General features: G+C 48.3%; 1 protein-coding gene across 2 annotated transcripts in view; it reads right to left on the bottom strand.

Moving 5' to 3' along the window:
- The window catches only part of KNTC1 (kinetochore associated 1), a 2,501,313-nt gene that overhangs the window by 728,830 nt on the left and 1,751,294 nt on the right, over positions 1-21,189 (bottom strand). For both annotated transcript variants that reach the window (XM_069619627.1, XM_069619628.1), the window contains exon 51: positions 4,664-4,874. In XM_069619627.1, coding sequence (XP_069475728.1) covers positions 4,664-4,874 — 211 coding nt within the window. The remainder of the gene's footprint in view (positions 1-4,663; positions 4,875-21,189) is intronic.

Below are 21,189 nucleotides of genomic sequence, written 5' to 3'. Positions count from 1 at the left end.
TAGCGGTTCAAAGCTGCTGACGTCGCTGGTCGATGCCGAGGGATTATTGATCGGATCCATAGCTCTGTATGCCTAGGGCTTAGTCGCGTGTAGCAGAGCCCTAGAGGTCTATGGATTGATAGCTCTGACTGGTGATGGGCGCCATGGGAGAAGCCTCTAGAGGGGGGTTTTCTTGCCTTGTGGGGCACAAAGCTTGAAAGGTCAGTCAGGGCTGAAGGCATAGACTTCTTGGCAAGCATGTGGTCGGGGGTACCGAGAACTGCTTTTGCTGCTGAGGACTGCTGGTCAGGGGTAGGAGGTGTGCTGACAGCCGCCTGGTGTCGAAACATGTCAAGCATTTCTTTTTTAAACAAATCTCACTCTTCCCGAGTGGTAGGTACCTTAGAGGGCTGACCTCACTCCGAGAAAGAATCTGATTCCCGCCAATGGCATCGTCCCCTCTTCTTCCAAGAGAAAGAAGATGAGGAATGGCTTCTGGAGTGGGACCTCTTTTTTGTTTTCTTGCAGTGCCGACCCTCGTTGCGACGAGTGGGCTCCTCAGCCTCGGCCTCAGACGACCGGTTAAGAGACCGCTCTGGAGACTTTGATGGTCAGCCCAGGGCCAGCTCACTGGCTCAGTCTTGCAAGGACATGGGTTGCATCTTGGCGCATGAAATGCAGGCCTCTGTGCCGTGAATGGAACCCAAACACCATAAACAGATGTCGTGTGTGTCCGTCAATGACATTTTGGCCCTGCAAGGGGAGGACTGCTTGAAACCTGAGATCAGGTGTGTATACATTGTCAAAGTAAATCGAAAAAAAGTTAGTGAAAACGTTGAGTGAATCTCGAGTAGATTCCCAATGCAGCGTGTGAGCGCATGAAAAAAAGGAAATTTAGGTATGGGGCGTAGTGGCGTGTAGTATAAGTATGGCACCTGACGTCACTTCCGTAGCTGACAATCTACCACTGCGCAAGATGGATTGACGATTGAGGCTAGGTCCACTACGCCGCCTGGGAAAAGAAATTCCGAGCAACAGAGCTGGACAAGGATATCTATCAAGATAAGGAATCTGCGGGAGAAAAGTAATCCATTGAAATTATTTCTAGAAACACATAACAGCGGGAGGGGGGGGAGGACGACAAAAAATGGAAAAAAAATTAATAGAAATGACTGTATGATACAGATAAGATATCAGCTAATAACAGATCAAAGTTAAGACTGTCCCAATCCTGGCCACTTGGTTAAAAAATTGGTTAAGGATGGTGATGTATGCAGAGGATGTGGGGATCCAAGGAAGAGAGGCTAGCACAGGTACAATTCTTTTTAATTTTTTTAAATATGTTTATTTTAAACCAAAGCAGGATAGTCGCAAAACAAATACAGTTATACATCAACTCAGCATTTCAGTCTAATACTTCCCTCCCTCTCCATCCCCATTGTGAATGCCAGCCCTGATCGGGGTTACAGGAGTTTGGGGTTTTCCCTCCTGCTTTATCCTTTTCCCCCCCTCTTCGTTTCGGATCCTCCTGGCCTGTTGGGGTTTGTAGGTGAGGGCCGGAAATTTTAGGTCATAGTCAAGTAATGGGCCCCAAATATTCTAGAAGCGGTGAAGAAGCCCTGCCTTAGCCGCTGTTACCTTCTCTGCGATGTGTATGTCCCATATTTTGACCCATCAGAGGGGCAGGAGTGGGCCTTCCTTGGATTTCCAGGAGCAGGCGATTGCTATTCTTCCTGCTAGGAGGCAATGGGACAACAGCTTAGCTTTAGCTCCCGACCTTGGGTAGATTCTAGGAACTGGGGCGCCCAGCAGGATAGGTTCGGGCTCTAGTGGAAGCGTCATTTGAGTGATCCTTCGATGGTGGCTAGACATTGCTTCCAGAATTGTTGGGCTTTTGGGCATGTCCACCACATATGGAGGAAGGACCCAGGCTGTCCGCATTGTCTCCAGGATACCGGGTCAAGAGTCTGGTTCATGTGGTGGAGCCTCAAGTGGGGATAGTACCAGTGCAGCAGGATTTTGTTGGCGCACTCCCCGTTAGTGACGCAGGCCGATGATGAGTGGGCCCGAGTCCATATATCCACCCAGGTCTGATCCTCTATAGGGTGGCCTAGGTTTGCCTCCCATTGCGCCATGCATCGCGTTTTGGAGGTGAGAAAGTCTCCCTGGAAACGTCTGTATAAAGTAGAGAGCTTACCTCGGGTCGGAAGATCCATAAGGGTTAGCTCCAGTTGCTGGCGTGTTTGCGGGTGGGAGCACCAGTGGCGAAGCTGGATATAGGAGAACCTGTCTTTCTCCTAAAGCTGGAAGGCTTCTTTGCATTGTTCCAAGGTGCGAGGTTCCCTCCCCACAAACAATTGTCCCAGAGGCTCCAGGCCCCCTGAGATCCAGTTTCTAAAGTTCTGGAGGTTTCTTCCAGGATACAAGGTTGGGTTATGAAATAACGGTGACGAGGGGCTCAGTCCTCTGGGAATCCCCTTTTTCTTCAGGGCTTTGTCCCAAATGTCTATGGTATGCCTAGTAGATAGCAGTAGTCTCTCCCCTGTCCGCCGCATTGGGGGTGGGATGGGTGGAAGGAAGCGTAGGGGTGGGATAGGCGGATTGTTCAAGCTCCACCCATCTAGGCCCACCAGAGTATACTTGCCACGCTTGAGTACATGCTAATTGTGCAGCCATCTGGTATCCCTGCAAGTCGGGTACCCCCAGACCGCCTAGTCTTGCATTACCTAGCATTGTTTTTGGGGTATCCTGGGTTTTTCCCCCCTCCTGATAAATTGTAGCATATTCCTCTGAAGGTCCCGGAGGGCCGGCGATGGAATAGGAACCGGGAGTGATGAGCAGGCATATAGAAATCTGGGAAGGAGATTCATTTTGCAGGCAGTGATGCGGCCCATTAGTGAGATTTCTTGGGATTTCCAGCGCTTTAGGTCGTCTTCCAGTTCTTTAAAGAGAGGGGGAAAATGTACACGATAAACGTCCTTTGGGTTCGCCAGGATTTGGAACACCGGGTAAGGGATTGTCTTAGCCTTCCACTGAATGGGGCATAGCGGGATCAGGGCGTCTCTCTCGTTATCCCAAAGGCCGCGAACTTGTTAAAGTTAATGGAGAAGCCAGTGACTCTTCCGTAGTTATCCATCTCAGCAAGGGCATGTTTCAGTGAGGTACAGGGCTCTGCGATGGTGAGCAAAAAGTCATCTGCGTATAGGGCACGTTTGTGTTGCAAGGGGCCAACTTGGAGACCCTTGATGACCTTGTTCAGTCTGATTCTTTGGGCGAAGGGTTCCATGATCAGGGCAAACAGGAGCGGGGATAGTGGGCATCCCTGCCTGGTCCCGCTTGTCAGAGAGATCGGGCAGAGAGGGTGCCGTTGATCCTCAGGAGGGTTTTTGGTGACTTGTAGTTCGCTAGGACCATGGCTCGGAACTCTGGCCCAAACTCAAAGGCCTCCAGGGTGAGGTTCATAAAGGTCCAGTCCACCTTGTCAAACGCTTTGGTGGCGTCGAGGGCCAGTAGTGCTAGACCCTGGGAGCCCCAGGTGGCCAAGTCTACCAGGTCCAGCGCTCTGTGGATGTTGTTGCCTGTGGCTTTTTTTCTAATGAACCCAGTCTGATCCGGGTGGATTATGTCAGGCAGGATGTGGGAAAGACGCGTCGCAAGGACTTTGGAGTAGATGTTGGCATCAATGTTCAGCAGGGCAATTGGTCTGTAGGAGGCCGCCTTCCTTGGGGTCCCCCCCAGGTTTGGATAGAAGGACGGTAATGGATTCTTGCATGGAGGGGGTTACTGTGCCCGTTTCCCTGAAAAATGCAGAACTAAGGTTTACACATTTGTCTACGCTTGTGCCAACATGTGTACCATTACATACTTATACTAAAGAAACCTTTCATTGATCTTTTCTACAGGAGATGATCCTTGAACATTTGAACTATTTTAAAATTAAATATCTTCACATTCCCATATTGTTCACAAAGACAGAAACTATTTAAAGTGTTGTGTAACCCAAGATCTGAGTAAGGTAATTTTATAATTATAATTGGTTCTTTATAACGTGCTTAATGCCCAGAGGTTTCTAAGCACGGACCCGGGGATCGAACCTGTGTTGTTCTGCGTCGTCCTGCTTCCAAGGCAAGCACGTGGCCCCTGAGCTATCCTCCCGCGTCTGATGTATATATAGTCATAATCCACTGAACTAATTTGATTGCAAATGACGGTTTCACATTTTTTTCTCACATAGCACTTAATACTGAGACTCAGTCACCAAATCATACATTTTGCACATAGTAGGATGAGGAGATTATTTGTCTAGACTGTATAATTTAGCCATTATTGGTTTATTATTTCTGTTGTGCGAGTTAGGATTAGAACTCTGGTCTCCTTTTATCACAATTTACAACTCAGACACATCTCCTCCTGCTCAATAACGCACAAGCAACATTAGACACAGATTGTGATTCATAATGATTAATGTTTCATTTCAAATTGTGAAGTGGATGACAAAGCTTTTATCAGTTAATCCCGACCAATAATACCAACAGTTTCTGCTCACTGCAATACATGAGCACTATTACAGGTGTGATATTACCACAGTAGAGCATTTAGCCAAAAAGTGCTTCCGAACAGCACAATCAAACTAAACAAATTATGATGAGGACACAAGAAACAAAACTTAAATCACAGTACTAACCGGGATAATCTCTGCCACTCGGAATTTGAATTCTTTGACCTATGCTGCTGTGTTCGTAGAGTGAGACAATGAGGTTTGCAGGTTTGCCCGTCTGCTTCAAAAACTCAGGCGTGTTCAACCTATGGACAATGAGCACGTTCTCCGTGGCCGATCTCTGATACTGCATACTTAACTTCTTCTTTAGCACCTGGGCTTTTTCATACACATCTTCCTTTAGGAGGAAATCCAAACAGAGATGCTCTAATTCTACAAGTTGGACATATACAGAGTTTTTAATGACAAGAATTTAGAAAATAAATAACAGTATAATTTAAACCATGCAGCACCAACTGCAAGACTGTGGCCACTGCTCCATTCTAGTTTTGGCACATATGGTGGTGCATTATCAACATCTTTGTGCCAAAGATATGCCATAGAAAGGAAAGAAAAGGTGTTGAGAATAAAAAGATTTGGCTGTTATGGAAAATCCCAATACATGTGGCATGTATTGACTGCATGCAAGATTCTTTTTATATATTCTGCCATATCAACCAACAAGGGCTTTTATCATTAATGGCAGCCAATTAGGGCTTGGGTTGTAGGAATGTTCTCAGTTGCTGGTCCATGTTTAACGATTACTAGTCCAAGCACCTGGAGCTTTACTCTAATCCTAGTGCCAGTCTCTTGTCCAAGTCTCTCATTGTACTTTCCCACCCCAGTCCTGGAAGATAATCTTACTACCTTTTCCCAATCCCTCATCCAAGATCTGGTCTCTTGTCCTAGTGCCTACTTCCACACATTGCCCCTCATTCCAAACACAGTTAGTAATTCATCCCATTCCCACAGCCCTCATCAACAGTCCTCAACTCTCCTCCTATACCTCTTCCCTAGTCCTTTATACCTTATCTTTCATACTAGTCATATACTCACATCCAAGGCCATTATCCCAATATCTTGTCCAAGTCTCCAGACCCTGTCCTAGTCTCCAGTCCCAATTTATAGTTCCAGTCCCTCACCCCTTGTCCTAGTGTCTTATGCTAGTCTCTTCTTCTACTCCCTTAGCCCCCATCCTAGTACTAAACCTCTCAGGCTATCGTCCCAGTATCTAGTCTTAATTCCTCACTCAAAAGCCTTATCTCGTGTTCTATTCTTAGTCCCTATTAACAGTCTCTAGCCCCTTGTCCCGATCTGTCATCATTGTCCCAGTCGATAGACTATGCATCTCTCTCATCTTAGTCCATACTTGCTCTCCCTCCTCTCCTAGTCCCTGATCTCTCATCCTAGTCCTTCATAGCAGTCCCTGTCCTAGTGTGAGGCACCAGAAATGAGAGAACAACACAAAGTAGTAATACTTTCAACATGAGACATTTTTATTTGAGGAAAGGGGTTGCATACAGGACTCTCTGTATTTATCCTAACCAGAGTTTTCCTGCCCAGGAAACTAAAACTAAAGAACCGTCTATGTCTCGTCAAAACAAATAAACAGATCTCGTGTCCAAACTACACACTTAAACAGATAATCAAAAGGTGCAAAGCAAATGTTCTGATTTCTACTTAATGAAAAGGGTGTAGAACCTACGATAGAAATTCAACAAATAATCCTTGAATCCAGGAGAGATTCCCTTCCCCTGGATTATTATAGTTTAGTCACCACAGTGTATTTCTTAACGTCAGAGTTTAAAGGATGGCGAGATATTTCTTTCACAAAAACACTCTTAAGAAATGACAAAGAATGTATTTTCCCAAACAATGACTCCTCAGAAATAGTATAAGTGCCCTTTCTTGTGACACTGTTGGAAGGTGGCAAAAGAAGTCTTCAGCTTCAAAGGATGTGTCTCAACTACTTCACAAATGACAGGAAGGCAACAATGTCTTTTTCACATTTATTTTCCAAGAATGGTTTCCTGGTGTACTTCCCCTGCCAGGTATCTTTCATTGTATCTCTCTTTGTCATAGGCTTTAGGGATTACCTGGAATACTGCCTGCGATATTGCCTCATCAAGTCGTATGATTAGTTGAATCCTGCAGCCTGGCACATGGTTTGCTTGGGAAAAAGCTCTGAATTTCCCAATGGTAGATTAAGCACAAGTGGGAGGGCAAACCTTCTTGGTAATGGCGCTGGATTATCATGTACAGTGCTAATTGCATGTGAGAAGAGCCAACACGTGTTTCGGCCAACATCTTTGTTCAAGGCAGAAGGAGGTCAGACCTTGACACTAACCCAGACAGACAGTGGCTACTCAGCCCTCCTATGCGGATTCAGAAAATTCAATCATCTCCTGGCCTCCTTCCTTATACAAAGGCTTCCAATCAATGCTCCTTGTGCCAAGACTTCGGTCGAAACACGTGTTGCTCTTCTAACATGCAAAAAGCACTGTACGTGCTAGGATAATGGTCACAGAAATCAACAATAAAAAAATCAAATTGTGAACCACAACAAGGTGTACTGACCTTCAATAATTAACCTAATCCAGGATGTTAGCATAATCCAGCACCATTACCAACAAGGTTTGCCCACCCACTTGTTCAAACAAATTCTACTTCTTGTTTTACTTGTCCCAAGCTCCCCCATATGACCTCTCATACATGAAGAGGTGCTCAAGTTCCACTTCTCAACTTCTTTAACAACACTTATTTGCTTAGGGCAATGCTTGCTCAAACTTTCCCCATATGAATTATTAATGCATGCAGACATATGCAAATCTTGCCTTTCAGCATTTTCGCTGTCATTCACTTGCTTAGCTTTATATTCGCTCCAGCTTTCCTCATATTGACATTTCATGCATGAGGAATTGTGCAAATACAGTCTTTCAAATTTACTTTGTCGGTATTCAAATGGCACCTTTAACTGTGTGTGTGTTTTTGGTACGTCTCGAGGTCCCCCCCTGTATTCAGGATAATTCACTGGTATATTCTTGCATCCCCAAGAATGGTGCGGTGATGTTTCAAGGCGAGAATGGCGTCTCTCACTTGGCGGACCCGTTTCCAGCATTCTCCTGCTCTCGCGTTCCATTTGCAAGTAACATGGCTGCTTCCTGCCTTCATCACGCCCAGTACAGCTTCCCCGCTGCTTCTCCCTAGAGCCTCACTCCTCTCAGTCTCTCACCAAGCCAGTACCACAGGGTGATTAACAACAGCCCAGGAGCACCTGCCCGCTCCCACGCAGTCATCTCCAGCACATCTGCCTTTTCTTACTGATTTGGACTTTGCTTCGCCCAGACTGCACCTTCTCTCTCCGACTCCACACACAACTTCCACTGATGGTCGGTGGAAGTCCTCTTTAAATGTCCCCTGCAGCTGGTTTCTTCTACAACTAGACCGTATGTTGTGTTTAGGGCTTCTCTCAATCCACATTAACTCCTTGTCCCTCTTTTTCATCTCAGTACCTGAGGCACTATGGGAGTTCGAGTCCATAGAATTAGCAGAGGTTATAAGGAGATTCTGTTTGGGATTCATGCCTATCATGATATCATCATGTTAGTTGTGCTTTAGGTATTTGTAAGGAAGGTATGAATAGTTATTGGTTCAAAATGGCAATTTGCCATCAGTGCTTTAGGTAGTATAGTGCTGTCCTCAAAGGAGGGGCGGGGTGAGGGAATACTGCTCCTCTCCTAAAGGATGAGTCATCCCTCGCAATCATCTCCCCCCACATGATCCTCCCTTACGGTATCACCCCGAGGGTCAGGATCAGGTAGCAGCTGCCGTCCCTGGCAATGTGGTAGGAGCTCACTACTGGGGATTCGTTGAGGATTCATCACACTAGTCTTTAATCAAAGAACCTTGTGCAAGTCTTAAAGAACAAGTATGCATAGGCTCACAAGGACCACCATCAGAAATATCAGCATCGGATTAAGGTCCCAATCCGGGACAGACAAAATTGGCTTGTCAGTCTCCCACCGAGTATGCAAGCCAGGGCCCGGATCCACAGCCGGTTCAGGCCTACTGGGCGTCTGCATCCTGGCCTGCAGGCGACGACGCTGGCCTCTGCTGCCATAGGCCTACCAGGGGCTTCTGTATGCTTCCTGAGCCGTGGCAAGAGAGGGTTGAGGATTATCGCGTGTTATACCCCTTGTAGGACCTGCCAGATGCAGTAGTGTCCGTATTCGTACCAGTGTCCATGTGCTGGGGCTCCTCCACCACAGGGGTCAAAGGACAATGCAGCGGTGGCGGAGTGCTCGGCTGACTTCTCGGGACGGACGGATCCCTTGACTTCTGCTTTGGCCTGGAAGGGCTCCTGGTCAGCGGCCTTGAGGGACTCTGAGCTGGAGGAGGAGCAGGCAGCCTTTGTTTCATCTCCGATACACAAGTGTGCAGGGTCATACAGATGTCAAATGACATGTCCCTGGGCCCTGGATGAGGTTTGAGAGGAACAGCCGGCAACGGCTCCGGGATGAAGCGCCTCCATGGGCTGGATGAAGGTTCAGGCTCAACCCTCTGAAACCCATCCATCGCCATGGTACCACAGCCCCTTTCAAGGTCCGAGTATAAGTCCTCGGCCAAGTTGTCATCGTCAGAGCTCGCGTAAATGTGCAAAGGCTCCTTAGGAGAATCCCTGGGCATCGCCAGGGACAGTGTCCCCTGTCTGGGGAGAGGTTACATGGGCAGTCGTTCCTTGGCCTTACCAGACTGTTTCGGGAGTATGGCAACGATGGTCACCACCACTTTCACACGGGTGTCAGCAGATATTGTACACCATGGTGGCAAGGCCACATGTGGGGTTGTTTTCATGATCATAGAGACCACGTTCATTGCCAGGCCCCTCTTTTTTGACAAAGTCATGATGGTCATTGACGGGATCGTCAACGAAGTGGATTCTGGTGCTCTCGTTGATTGGATCGTGATCATCGACGGGGTGGATGTCTTGGAAGACGAATCGGTCGTCTACAAAGTCGTGGGTTTGGTCGCCAACTGTGTTGTCGACGGGGTGGGGAGAGGGGAGAGGAGGCACCCGAGGACTTCTCCTTTGTTGTCTTGTCCGATGGATGGCAATCAAAACATCAATGGGGTCAAGGACTTCCTCTTGGAAGGAAAACCAATAACTGGCAGGCTCGCCATGGACATAGATAGCGACGGTGAGCAGGTCCTTCCTGAACTGTAACCAGCAGCCACGCCAAACCCAGGGGGCTCTGAAGCCCGTACCCTTCTTTTAGACCCCCAGGGAAGGGACATCCTCAAAAGACTTCAACCTCTTCTCAGAGGGAGTTCGGTCATGGGACTGGCCGGTCCTGCATGAGGCATGACCGTGCCCAGAGACTGCGTCAGAGGCGTTCCCCAACTTGAGCCACGCTGCTGTAACGGTCCCTTTATGTTTTCTTTGGAAAACCACTGCAAATCTTGCATTCTCCTATTCGTGGTCCAGAGGCAGGCCACACAAGCACTTATGGTCTTGCTCCATGATAGACATTTTGAAGTCCACATTCTGCACACATCATGAAGAGACTTCTCTACTCTTCGGAAACAGTGAAAGGCGCAAAGTAGGCCCAATCCTAGGCCCTCTGTAAAGTTCAGAGAGAAGATCTGCGATGAAAGTTGATGTTCGCTGACAAAGGGTCTCCGCTGCCTGCAGTCGACAGACGGTCGAACGATGGAACAAGTTGGTAAAAAAAAAATACAAAAACTCCCAACAATGAAACATGTGGCAAAACTCTGAAGATGCCCACCAGGGGTAGAGCTCAGGGAGACAACTGTCATTGGAGGAGGGCAGTATGACCCAAAGGACAGTGATTAGTTTAGAGGAGAAGGAGAAATGCAGATTCCTCATCAGATGGAAATCCCCTTTCAGCTTTAGCCGCTCGGAAAAACTCTGACGGGGCATAGTGGACCCCCGACTCTGCTGTCGATCCGCATTGACTTGGTGCTCTATCATCAGATCCGGACTTGAAGTCGGACATCATACAAATACTGCATCACTAAGCCCCAGTACCTCAGTTGAGCCCCTCGAGCTCAGCCACTGCAGAGGCAAACCAGCAAGAAAAAGGATGGCCAAATAGCCAACAGAGTATTAGAAAAAAAGAATTCCAACTGGTATTTACCTACACATCTCCTTTTTACTTTGTAGAAGAGACAAAGGAATGCATACCCAAACCAAGACGAGGACAAGAGACCCTGGAACCATTGCCAACACTTCCCTCTTAAGAGAAGACAACCACCTACTGTAGACACTTTCTTAGCGGGGATGGATGGGCGGGGAGATGAGGAATCTGCGGATAAGAATCCATAGGTCAAATTACTCACTGTAATGTTCTTTCTATGGATTCCTATCCCAGATATCCTCATCTAGCTCTGCTGCTTGGAAAATACTTTGACAGATGGCATAGTGGACATAGACTCGGCCATCAATCCGTTTTGCTCGGTTATCAATCGTCGGCTCAGGACAGGACATAGGGCGTTGTGTATATATATACTGCGTCACTATGCCCCTTACCTCAGTTTTCGCCTTACCCCCAACCCCCGAGCTCAACCGCTGCGGAGGAAAATAGGGAGAGAAGGCCAAAAGCCAATAAAGGGTTAACAAGCAAGGATCCCTTAAATGTAGACTTATAAGAAAATCTATCGCTTATCGAAAATACTTTATTTTTTTTAAAACAGAGAGTGAGAAAGACATGCGGCTTGCTAGATAGAAACAAACACTCTAGGATCATCACTAAGTTGACTCTCTCCCGAAGTAGGCATGCACCAACTGCTAACACTTTCTGAGCGGGGATGGAAAGGAGGGGTGATGAGGAATCTGCGGGAGAAGAATCCATATAAAGAACTTACAGTGAGTAATTTCTCCTTGAATGGATTGCCTTTCTCCTGCAGATTCCACATTAGATACTCGCAAAGCATTGGAACAATGAAGGCGGGCAGAAAGCTCATTGTAAAAGGTTTTGCAGTACCGCCCTACCAAAGAGTACTTCAGCCCCCACGGGCGACATCCAGGTTATAGTGCCTTGTAAAAGTAGGGAGTGAGGAACAGGTTGCCGCCTGGCAGTTGTCCTTAATTCGAACACCCCTCTGCAAGGCTGTAGATGCGGAGAACACTGTAGTCAAGTGGGCTCTGATGCCAGGAGGCAGTTCCCTGCATGCGGACAGGTAACACTCTGCAATGCATGAGATGATCCATCTGGAAAGTGTTTGCTGGGTAACAGCTAGAGCTACGAATTGGGCCATAACTGGGATCGTAACAAAACGAAACTTGAACCGGAGACCTCTTGAACAAAGACAAAATATCCTTTGACTGTGGCGACCTGAAGGCCTGCAGAGCCCAGTGATAGAAGGAACTCCATCACTGTAATCATGGGGCAAGGGATAGGGTCAATCTTGCGTTCCTTGCACCACACCTCATTCTCCACCTGCACACGTACATGGATCTTGCAGATGGTCTGCGTGCAGCCAGCAACACCTCAAGCACCTCATCAGAGAGGTCCCAGTCATCATATCTCATCTTCTCAAGAGCCAGGTATGCAGGTTAAGGGACTCCGGGTTCGGGAAGAGCACCGTACCTTCCAAATGGCTTAGGAAATTCGAGCGGAGAGGCAACCTGAGAGGTGGGCAGATGGGCAGATCCAGAAGGTCTGAGTACCATGTCCTCCTCGCTCAATCCGGGGCGATCAAGCTCATGGTTGCTCGAAATCTCAACCTCCTGAGAACTCAAGGAATGATGGGAATCGGATGGAAGGCCTAGTGGAGAGGGAATGACGTTTGCTGGGCATGACCTCAAGCAAAACTGCATGCAATTCCTGTTGGACTACGTGGCAAACCGATTCACTGCTGGAGTACCCCAGGGAGAGAAGACCTCTTCCAGTACTTCCTGTCACACTTCCCACTAGTGTGAGTCCGTGCTGTACCTGCTCAGAACATTCGCCAATCCGTTCTCTGTCCGAGCCAGATGAAATGCCAAGACTAAGATCTAACAGCCAGAACCACAACTGCATCACCTCTCTGCAAAGTGTGAGGGCGCGCACGGCACCTTGCTTGTTCAGATAGTGCATGGCCACCGTATTGACCATTAAAATCAGGACATGCTTCCCCTTCAGAGATGGCGCAAACGCTTTCAGGGCCAACCCGATAGCTCGCAAATCCAGTCTGTTGATGTGTCATCTGGCCTCCATTGCTGACCAAAGGCCACTCACATGCAAGTCCTTGCAGTAAGTGCCCCAACCCTTCAGAGACGCATCCGTGACTCAGGCCACGGAGGCCAGAAGGGTTCCCTTCCCCCACCAGTAAATTACTGCTGTTGGCCCACCAAGAAAGGTTGTTGACCACTGACCTGGAAACCCCAAGGAGGTCTTTGAGGGTTCTGAGGTACTGGGACCACTGGCCACGTAGGGGTCATTTTAAAGATCTAATTTGTAGCCAGGCCTCTGACACTAGAAATAAAACGGAGGCCATGAGACCTAAGAGGCGGAGGAAGGAAACCGCTGTTAAGGTGGCATGTTTCTGGAACAGGCTAACCAGCTGTGCAATGCTGATACTCTCTCTTCGGGTGGGAAAGACTTCGCTACCCTAGTGTCTGGGACTGCCCCAAGGAATCAAAGCCTTTGGAATGGTGTCATGTGAGACTTCTGCAAGTTCAGGGAGAAGCTCAGTCTGTGAAGCAGTGAGCAGGTGTCCACTAGGTGGGACAAAACCCACTACGCCTACTTTCCTTGGATCAGCCAGTCATCCAAGTACGGGAATACGTGGACACCGAGGTGAGCCACGACTACTGCCATGAGCTTGGTGAAGATCGTTGGAGTGGAGTTCAACCCAAAGGGAATCACCTTCAACTGATAGTGCTTGTCCCCTATGAGGAACCTCAGGAAATTCCTGTGCTTTTGATGCATCGGCACATGGAAGCAAGCGTTTGACACCAGCCAGTCCTGCAAATCGAGAGCCTGGAGAATTTCTCTCAACGACACCATCTTAAACTTATCTTTCCTCAGGAACTTGTTCAAGGCCCTGACAATCAAAAAAGGACGGAGACCACATCCTTTCTAGGGTATCAGGAAATAACGAGAATAGCAGCCCAATCCCTCTCTGCTCGGGTGGTACCTCTTTCACGGCACCCTACAAAAACAGATCTCACAGTTCTTCCTGGTGCTCCTGTTCCAGTTGGCATGGAGGTGGTGACAATCTGCACAGAGGGTTTCTTAAGGGCAGACGACAAATCCACCACACGAGATCTAGGGCCCAGGCGTCTGAGGTAATCTCCCACCATTGGGGCCAATGCTCGTGGAGCCGTCCTCCAAACTGAGTTGTGAGATGGGGAAAAGCAAAGTGTTTTCAAGGACAGAGCCGTCCCTACTGCTGCTGCCACTACCCGCTGGCATCTGGAAGCCCCTCTGCCCATTCCGAAGCACGAGAAGGCTTCTGCCCCTGCTGGCTTGCAGTAGCTGCGCCTTTCTGCTTTAAGGGAAGTAACGTTTGTAGCCCTTGCAGCAAAGCTAAAGGCAGGCTTGGCCGGCTGCACAGCTAGGCACAGCGAATTTGCATCAAACTTTGACTCCTTGAATTCTCTGTCAAAAGGCATGTCCAGTAACCTATCTTGGACATTAAGGGAAAACCTAGAGGAGCGCAGGTAGGCCTGCCTCCTAAGTACCACTACTGACCCTATTGACCGGCCAATGCAGTCCGCCAGTTCCAGGCCTGTTTGCAGTGACTGCCTAGCCACCTCCTTCCTATCATCCACCAGCTGTGTAAAACCATCTGGCAGCTCCCCTTCACAGGTATATTGGGCTGCGTGCTCCATTGCCTTCCAAAGCCTGAAGGAATATTTAGCAAACCCAAAGCAAACATTAATGGCCTTCAAGGCGATGTTGTCGAGGTGAAAATCTTGTTAGAAACTGCATCCACTATTTTGCCCTCCCTGTCCGGAGGCAGATTTGAGGTAGATTACGCTGTGCTGGTGGAAACTGTGGCCACCTGTACAACTAATACCTCCGGTGAAGGATGAGATGGCAAAAAGGACAGATCCCCTCTTGCCGCCTGTACTTGCCAGTTAAACTGGAGCTGGCTCGTGGGAATGTATGTATTTATTTATTTCATTTATAAAGCACACAAATAGCCCAGAGGCGTTGAGGCACTGCTACAGACCCGTTACTTGCAAACAAAGTGAAGAGAAATAGACCTTGTAATACGGTATTACAGGGTATTGAGCAGGCAAACAGCATTCAAGGTAAACAGCCAGGTTTTGAGGGATTTTTCGGAATACCCAGTATGAGGGTTCTGCTCTTGGTGCAACAGGCAAGGAGTCCCACTGTTTGGCTGTGATATAGGGAAAACTGGAGCCACCGGCTTTGGCTCGTCTGACTTTGTTGGAAGATGCAGTGAGCATTAAGGGCTATAGTTGGTCTGGATGACTGGGTTCTAGAGATTTCCAGGAGAGTTAGGAAGGGGCAGAATTTGAGAGGCACTTTTGAGTAATGAACATCGTTTTGAACATGATACGCTCTCGAATGTGTAGCCAATGAGCATCTCTCCTAGCTGCGTTTCTGTTTTCTTTCTTGGGAATGTTCAGAGCAGCTCTAAGAGCACTGTTTTGTATGATTTGAAGATTGTGAAGGTTTTATGATGAGGTACCAGTTAAGAGGACATTGCAATAGTCAACTCTAGAGCCAGTGACTGCTCGAGCAATGGTTAGGTAGCTCTCTGTAGAAACAAAGAGTTTTGAGGCATTTAGTAGTTTAGTTGCGTAGGCTACTGATGAGGCTATTGCGCTCACTTGGCGGGTCATTGAGATGGTAGGGTCCAGCTAGACGGCCAGTGTCTTTAGTGAGGAGGAGACTGGAACCCTGATGTCCTCTATATGAAAGGCTGAGTATTGGGCGTCAATGTTTTTTTAGTAAGATAGGGGACCCTGGTGAGAACCCAGAAGGTGTCTCACCTGCTACTCCCCGGGGATCTGTCATCCAGGCGGCCAGGACACAGCCATCGCTTTTGGATCCAGTTTCTTGGGGTGGACTAGTGCGGGAGGATCACCTGGGTGAGGGGTGCTCGGGAAGTGGAAGTGGGACACCGGATGGCGAGACGCGGTATCCCCTGCCCTGTACGACCTTTACGACATCCTACCAGGTAGGATACTTAGGAACTCGAACCTCCTTTCATAAAGCACACTTTCTCACAGACTGCACACTGTGAGAGAAAACAGACCAACACCTGAACCGTATACCTGACGTGTTCCAATAGAATGGTCAGGCAGGGTCAGGAAATCCCTGACCATTACACACACCTGACTTCCATCACACTTCCCCACACCGATAAAAGGCTGAGCACAAGAGCACATTCTGAGCAAAGCAGACAATGAAACAGCGGTCCCAAGATGGCAGTTTAATACAAGGCAAAAGATGGCAAAACCAAAAGAGGATTCCAAGGAGGGAAGTGCCCTTGACCTTTTCAACGAAAGAGCATCACTTTCAGGAACCTTCGAGAATAGGAAGAGTAAGACCAGGAATTGAAGCTGAAGAACGCTGAATTGCATGCATAGGTACCCAGGGCTCTCCTGGGTCGATAGTCAAGGCGGGGAGAATCGTGGGCTGCTGTGGTACTGTCCTTGGCACCTACAACAAAGCAGCGAAGATAAGAACAGTGTATGAAGCGTACGTGGCAAGCGACACCAAAACACAATTAATCAGTGGATGAGTGATTGAACTTTGAAGCCAAGATACATGGGTGCTCATTCGAAAGTCTCTGTTAGGTATCCAGCTGAAAATGTGAAGAATGATAAAGAATTGTGAAATTGAAGTGGTCCTGCAACGGGTCAAGCAAAACCCTGTGGACATTCGAAAGTCTTCGATAGTTAATGAAAGCGTATAGAAAGTTGGTCCGAGCACGGCATAGGGAGGGGGAGAGCAGCGTACAAAGCTTTTGGTTTAAAGTTTGCGTAAAGTTATGAACATTGTGTTAAAAGGAATCTGAGCCCGACCGAGGGGGATCCGAAACTGAGCCCGAATGAGGGGGAAATAGGGGGAACAGCGAGTCACCTGAGAGAGAATACCATACGATTAATTAGATGCATAAATAATGTACAAACATTGCGGAGAAGGATCTGAGCCCGGCTGAGGGGGCTCTGGGGTGAATAGCGAATTGCCTAAAAACTTGAGTACTTGAGATAATCTGAAAAAGGAAAAGAAAGTATTGTTTGTCGCATCAGGCTCTCTGAATGAAGAGAATTTTGAATGGCAAGAGACTTGGACACACAAGGCCCTGCTGCTTATGTCTTGAACTGTATCATCGTGCTAGAGAAGCCAGAGACGGTGCTAAGCTCTAGTGTACCCTCTTGTCAAGTGAAGAAAACGTGGGGAAGGGAGGCCAATGGCCTGAACATCCTGACATATCATTCTGTGAACATTTCTTTCTTTTTCGTAACATTATTTGTATTTAGAGGTAGGGAATGGCAATAGGTTTTGTTAGTATAGGCCTTTTAAGTTTGACAAGACACTACGAGGACTGCGTTATTATTTGATGGTTGTAGCTTGCTCCCATTTGTAGATTTAGGATTAGATATGTGTTTTTCAAACCCTTTTGTCGTTCAATAAACACCCTTGAACTGTGGTCACTTGTGTCTGCCGTACTGTTGATACCATGCCTTCCTTACATCCTACTAGCAGCAGCTCTGTCTCATCTCCATTCAGGTAAAGGCAGTTTGCCACCATACAAGCCTGAATGGTAGAATAGGCGTTATTGAGTGTTACAATCTTCTGCATAGTTACCAGTGAGGGGAGAAGAATCTGTGCGTCATCGGCATAGTTGGTGTAGGCCAAGCTGATGGAGTCCAGGATGTCAAAGAGGGGACTGGAAAATATGTTGTAGAGTGTCAGAGATATGAACGAGTCTTGAGGAACCCCACAAGGGATGGGTGTAGGTGCAGCACTGGCATTCTCGGCAAACACTCTCATGACTCTCCCTTCTAGGAAGGAGGCCATCCACAAGGTGGCTTCAGGGAAGAAGTTGGCTGAGATGTTGAGGTGGTGCCATAGGATCTTTTGGTCAACTAGGTCAAATGCAGCCGACAGATACAGAAGGAGGAGGAGTAGGAGGAGGAGGAGGAGGAGTGCTGGTTTCCCACTGTCCCTAATCTTGTCATCTGTGTTTTTTTAGACTGAGCAGTGCTGTTTCTGTGCTGTGTCCTGGCTGGAAACCTAACTGATGAATTCCCAGGATATGGTGAGTTTCTAGGAAGTGTACTTGCAAATAAGCTGCTCTAACTGCAATTTTCAATAGGAAGGGGACGGTGGTGATAAACCTGTCGTTGTTGGGCACTGCTGGGTCTAGGAAGCTTCCTTGAGACTTGCTGGTACTATTCCTGTGGAGAAGGAAGCATTTATCAAGGCTGCAATAACTGGAACTAGGATTTCAGAGCAGTCCTTGACGATGGTTGCGGGACAGATGTTCCCTTTGCACCTCGAAGGTTTTAGGCTTTCGAGGATTGCTGAGATTTCTAGTTGTGATCTTCGAAGTGAAACGGGGGTGGTGGCTGGATTCTGGTGGGTAGGCCAAGAGGCAGTGTCTGGGAGGCCAGGAGATGCGAGCAGGCTACCCCTGCTTTGTACAGATTTTTTTGTTGAACAGGTAAATGTTATTTAACGTTGTGGTTTGAATATTGGTACACCAGGCTTCATACTTTGTTAGTTAAGGAGGGGGGGTGGAGTTCTGAGCTCTCTGAGGATGGCAAAGATCTCTCAGGTATCTGATTTGGCATTGTCAATACATAAGCTGAAGGTTGAAGATTTAGCAGAAATGGTGGCTTGCTTGTAAAGTATGATGTTTTAGTGTAGTCATATCTTGAAGTGACAGACTGTTTTTTTTTCTAGTTTGATACAGCCCGATGTTTTTTGTTCCAAGTAGGCTGTTGCCAGAAGGAGGCGACTGGGTTGTCTATAGCTGATTCAGTGGCATAGGTTTCTCCACAGCAGGACCTCCATCAAATATATCATTCAACTCATACCCCTGAACTCGAATTGCAGAAGCAGTCAGCCCCAGAGTGTCGATCACTCTGTCTAGCAGAGACCTAAATTTGGCATGGGCATGAGTGTATGGCCGAGTATGTTGTAATTCCACATCCGGGAATATGTCAAACCCACTGGCATCATTCAGCACTGTGCCAATGCCAACCTCACCAGGACCTGAATATAAGGGGGTCGACGTTGCCATGATCGTCCCCGCCATCGGCTTCTAAGATCTGCACCATGGTGCTGAAGAAGTTGGTGCAGGACGAAGGATCGAGCAGTGATAGACATCATAGATGGCTTATTCTTTGACGTCGAAGGGGTAGCTGTTGGCATCGGCCGAACCTTGGACACTGAAGGTGAGTCGAGAGGGGTCGAGCCCTGTGACTCACAGAAAGGACCCGGCTTCGAAGGATGAACGGCCTTCTTCAGGCCTGAGCTCGAAGGCTATCCTGATGCCGAGGGCGTCGGTATCGGTGCTTGGCTGGGGGCAGGGTCACCGGGCACCACTGAAGCCACTGGGTCCTGCTGTTTTGGGTGCGTACCCAAAACTCCAGCCGCATTGTCAAACATTGCACGCATCTGCGATTTGCATTCCTCCCACTCCTGTCGAGTTGTCGGCCGCACCCAATACTTACCCCATTATGAGGAGGAGCCAGAGTTAGGTCAATGATGGTGACGCATCTTCTGTAACGCTCACCTGATTCCCGCAGAGGTGCCGGTCTTGACTGGGTGAATGCCGTATCTTCAAAGGTGATGTGTAACACACGGTTGGCTCTTTGGGCTGGACCTCTGTGCACTGTATGTCTGACTCGAAGAGTAAGATGTCTGCAGATAGAAAATATGGGATTAATGAACTGGGGTTATTGGGTGCCTCTCTCCTCTTCCCTTTCTCTTCTCCTGTAGAACCCCAAAGGTTAACACCCTCACCTTAGGTAAGTGAACGCCGAGCTCTCCATCTGCCTCGGGGCAGGGTGCCGTAACCAGTTTCTTCACTGGATAAGGGTGCAGGCCTCTTGACCTCAGAGGACTGCTGTCCGTCGTTAACTGCACGAACGGTAAGTTCTGGGCACTTCAAATGTCTTAAAAGTCTTTTGTAATGATATCTCTTGTTTTGCAGGGTTCCGGCGATGGCGGATGGCGGGCTGATGAGAGTTGAGGATCGAACCCGTGTGAGGAATAGAAGCGCCTGGAAGCACGTAAGTAAGCGCTTGTAGCCTGCTTCACGATGCGCACTAACTGTCCTTTTTATCTTGCAGGTACAAGTTCGGAGCTTTAGAGAAGCTGAAGGGTGCTGGAATACCCACTGGATTTGGCGTGGGAAGGAGTAATGGCACGTGAGTAATAAAGTTTCCCAATGTCTTTAAACGCACCTTCTTTTGTCTTTCAGATGCTGGAATGCAGTGCGAAGACCTCCGGAGCATGCGAAGAGTAGGTAAGCCTTTGTCTTTCAGATGCCGGAATGCAGCGCGAGGCGTTGGTGACAGCCGATGGACCAGGTAAGAGATGCGCTGCCACTGAAGACCGTAGTGCTAACCTGTTCTTTCTTTGTCTTTACAGGTGCTGCTAAAGACTGGATTCCAGGATGGTAAGCCTTTGTTCCCTTAGGCCCAGGATCTGAAGCAGAAGACACGATGAGCGTTCTGCTGCAGAGAATGCAGAATAACGCAAAGCAAGATTCATCCATCGTGTGTGGTTTAAATAGCCTCCTGTAGTGCTTAGGTGTCTCCTTCCACAGCCACGCCTAGGTAAGAAAAGAGTTCCTGCTTTCCAGAAGAGTTCCAGTGTTCTGAACCTAGGGAGTGGCTCCTGCCCCACCCAACAGGAAAAGTAGTCCCAAACAGAAGAGGATCAGGGGTTCAACTGGCAGGTAAGTAAGCAGCATGGTCTGCTGCAGGTAAGTCCACCCAAGCATTATGAGCCCGGCGCTTCCAGCGCTGGGACTGGGCATCTTTATGAGCCTGGTGCCACTGGCGCCAGGACAGGGTCCAAAAGGTCCCAATTGGGACTGGCTGGCACTCGGAACCGGGGTTATGGGTCTGCTTCCACGGGAGTCGGGCAAGTCCTGATCTTTTGGAAGCAGAGATCATGACATCTTCTTTTAATGAGGGGATGAGAACGCTTCTTAGTCTTGCACCGATGTCTACTCTCCTTCTCACGGGTAGGCCCCTCCCTTTTGGCCTCTGAAGAGCCAACAGTCCACGGCATAGGAGATTTCGATGGTGGTCGACCCACAGCAAACTTGGCTGTCCGCTTCCAAATAGATTCAGCTCCATTTTTGTACATGACGCGCAACCCTCAGTGCAGTGCCGAGGCACCACACACACACACACGTGTGGGTCGTCACCGACATCTTGAACTCGCAGTAAGTGCAACACTTAAAGCCCGAATCTGAGGCACGGATATCACGCGAAAAAGAAAAACAAAAAGATTCCCCTGAATAGAGCCGAGGACGCGGGAGTAAATCGCTATGTTCCTCACAGAGCAACATGTCGAGCGTGCAGAAAAAAAGCTTTTGAGGTAAGGGGCGTAATGACGCAGTACATATACGACGCCTGATGTCATACGACAACCGACTATCTAGCACCGAGCAAGATGGATCGACGGCTCAGACGAGGTCCACTATGCCCCCCCGTCGAA

Source organism: Ambystoma mexicanum, chromosome 10, assembly GCF_040938575.1.
Source record: "Ambystoma mexicanum isolate Mex_15411 chromosome 10, UKY_AmexF1_1, whole genome shotgun sequence".
Lineage (NCBI taxonomy): Eukaryota > Metazoa > Chordata > Amphibia > Caudata > Ambystomatidae > Ambystoma > Ambystoma mexicanum.
This window is presented reverse-complemented; position numbering and strand designations above follow the sequence as displayed.